Below are 2,603 nucleotides of genomic sequence, written 5' to 3'. Positions count from 1 at the left end.
ACAGGATCCTTTTTGCCTCCTTTCGGGATGAAAACCATTGCTGTCCGTCTCCATACACTTGGTATATATTTCAAGGCCATGCTGCCTCTCACCACCATTAGAAGAGTTTCTAAGAAGATTTCTTGGAAGATACCATCTATTTTTGCTAATTTCAGTGCCCCCGAGAGACCTAGATACTTCTTTCTCTAGTTCTCCTTTCTTCCGCTTTTGCTCCTTATTGGGATGTCAGGCAGAATGTTTACGCCATTCACTGTGTGGTAGGACCCCAAGAAATGAGTTCCGAAAAGCAGATATACTCTATCCTCCTTATTCTCGATAAATGTCCTACCTTCCTTCTTCAGACAGACAAAAGATACTGCGCTGTCTTTGACTATAGCTTCATATAGCCTGGTTGCTTCTATGTTCTATCCCTGCACAGAATTCCCTGAAGCTGTTTCGTTTTGCTTCCCTGATCACGTTGCGGTTCGTTTTACCTAATTGAATCATCAAACTATCAAACTTTTGATTAGTGTCTGCTTCCCCTGACTTCATGATAGGCGTTGGAATCGTAGGCGAGAAGAAATGGTAGTGCCCTCCTCTCTCAGAATTTCACGACACAGAATACGACTGCCTCCCGAGTTCTCCCTTCGAGTGAAGCTTGAACAGACGCAAGATCTCCAGGGAGAAACTTTGCAAGACATATATATTTTAAATTACGTTTAAGAATGACCTCACTTCTACCATTGGTGTATCACCCCCCTCCTCCGTGATACCACATTTCTGTAAGTCGTTTTCAGCTTCCATGACCTCGCCAGGTTTTCTTGCGATGTCTCCTCCGAAGTATTTTTGCTCGGCTTTACAGGCGCAGGTATATTGCCAAATATATAGTGGATTGGCTTCAGGGGTCTGTCATCAACCCTCCTCGTGATAAATGGACTTTTGCCCTCCACCTTGCATCTGTACACTCTCCATAATCAGGATGAAGATCATCATTCTAAGCAAGATCCTCTGTTCTCAGCGCTGCGGCTTTAGGAAGAAACACTGTCACCATGTTTGCTCCTGGTATATCATCCCCAGCGCATGTCAATAATTCTGCCTAGCAATTTAGAGACTATAGTCGTAAGCGTATGCCGGTGAATACAAACTTCGCAATCCCACCGTTGCATATCCGATAGACGACAAAGTCTTTGTTAATTTCCTACTCCTCACGAGTGAGTAATTGTTCCGAAAATATTTTTGCTAGTATGGTAGTCGAATACCCTTGCACTAGCATGGCTAATAGCGGGCCTGCTGAGTTCTGTTTTAACCCCCTCCCCTCGGAGTTCAGATTTTGGTTTTTTATGAGCATTCCCCTCGTTTGGGCTATTATCTACTGCTTCCCACTTTCTTGCGTCCGCTAATAATGGCTTAGTGTTTTGTTAATAGGAGGGCCACCTCGTACAGTGTGGGGCTATCACCACCCACTAACAGTCTTGGTGGACGAGGGGCTTGATTCCTGGGGAGCCACATATCACTCTCGAAGAGATATAGGTTGGCTCCCAGCCATACATCACCCTAAGAAAGAGGTAGGTTGCATCCCAGGGAGCTATATTCTGCGTCAGTCTGTCCTGGTTGACCCCACTACTCATCAAACAATGATTCAACAAAGCAGGACACAAATCGCGGAATCAGTTTACTCAACGCTGTTTAATTCATTTGAAATTCTATTTCACTTTTTGACATCAAAAACCACACAACTCGGTACTAATTTCTAATTTGAGTATAGCGTATCATAACCATAAATAAAGATCTGCAAAGTGCAAAATTTTACCGCTCTCATTTCAAAAATGAATTGTATCCTTCGTTGTCCTGTACCTCCATAACCGATGGAAACGTGACTGACGTTACCAGCATGAGTTTCAACGAGTTCGTAGTGGTCAATAATCGGCCCTTCATTGGGATTACTTGAAGGATCAGGGTATTGTGTAACCACTGTACCACCATTAGGAGACGAAAAGTGTATTGTGTTAGAACCCTTTGCGAGTAGTCTGTCCCCTGTTAATATTTTCAGAAACGTTGAGTAAAGCATAGCCCGGTAATCTTCTTCAACTTATGACTATTACCTGTAATACGTTTTCCGTCCCTATATATAAATTCATTGCGGAATCCGAAACTCTCAGAGTATTCACTTAATGTGCTCACTGGAGTTAGTCGAGTTAGATTAGCTCCTAATTTTTTTACATCCTTCACTACTGTGAAGTTTAACTGTTCAGGAATTTTAATTGAACTACAAACAATGACCAAAATTGAAGACCATAATAAGATTTTTATTGCTCCATCCATTCCACTTCCAGCAAGAAACTACAAATCACTATGTGGTTTGAGCTCTGAGATATTTGATGCATAACTGCATTTGACGATTTCCATAAAGCGAATCAACCGTAAAGTTCATATTTCTTATCATTTAGTTAATTGATTCTAAACGCACCTAATGAAAAGAAAAGTACCTTATATAACTGAATATTTATCGTATTTATCATAAGAAAATGTATGTCATAATTCATTCAGGAAAGTTAACATTATAAAGGTCTCTATGATGAAAAAGCACCAACTCAGTATCATCAATGGCGCAACAACCGGCATCC

General features: G+C 41.4%; 1 protein-coding gene across 1 annotated transcript; it reads right to left on the bottom strand.

Annotated features, from left to right (window-relative positions):
* Nucleotides 1–1,646: 1,646 nt before the first annotated feature.
* LOC119646573 lies at nt 1,647–2,351 on the bottom strand. Its single transcript, XM_038047063.1, has 2 exons — nt 2,082–2,351; nt 1,647–2,013 (listed from the first exon to the last, which is right to left on the bottom strand). Exons 1-2 carry the CDS (start codon nt 2,299–2,301, stop codon nt 1,730–1,732), a joined length of 504 nt encoding a protein of 167 aa, XP_037902991.1. The 5' UTR covers nt 2,302–2,351; the 3' UTR covers nt 1,647–1,729.
* Between the last annotated feature and the right edge of the window lie 252 nt (nt 2,352–2,603).

The sequence above is a fragment of the Hermetia illucens genome, chromosome 1, assembly GCF_905115235.1.
Source record: "Hermetia illucens chromosome 1, iHerIll2.2.curated.20191125, whole genome shotgun sequence".
NCBI lineage: Eukaryota > Metazoa > Arthropoda > Insecta > Diptera > Stratiomyidae > Hermetia > Hermetia illucens.
This window is presented reverse-complemented; position numbering and strand designations above follow the sequence as displayed.

Excerpts from the sequence above, each read along its gene's own strand:
- LOC119646573 (XM_038047063.1), bottom strand. The coding sequence starts at position 2,301 with ATGGATGGAGCAATAAAAATCTTATTATGGTCTTCAATTTTGGTCATT. Across the intron at positions 2,014-2,081 it reads GGACGGAAAACGTATTACAG|GGGACAGACTACTCGCAAAG; the intron begins GTAATAGTCATA and ends AAATATTAACAG.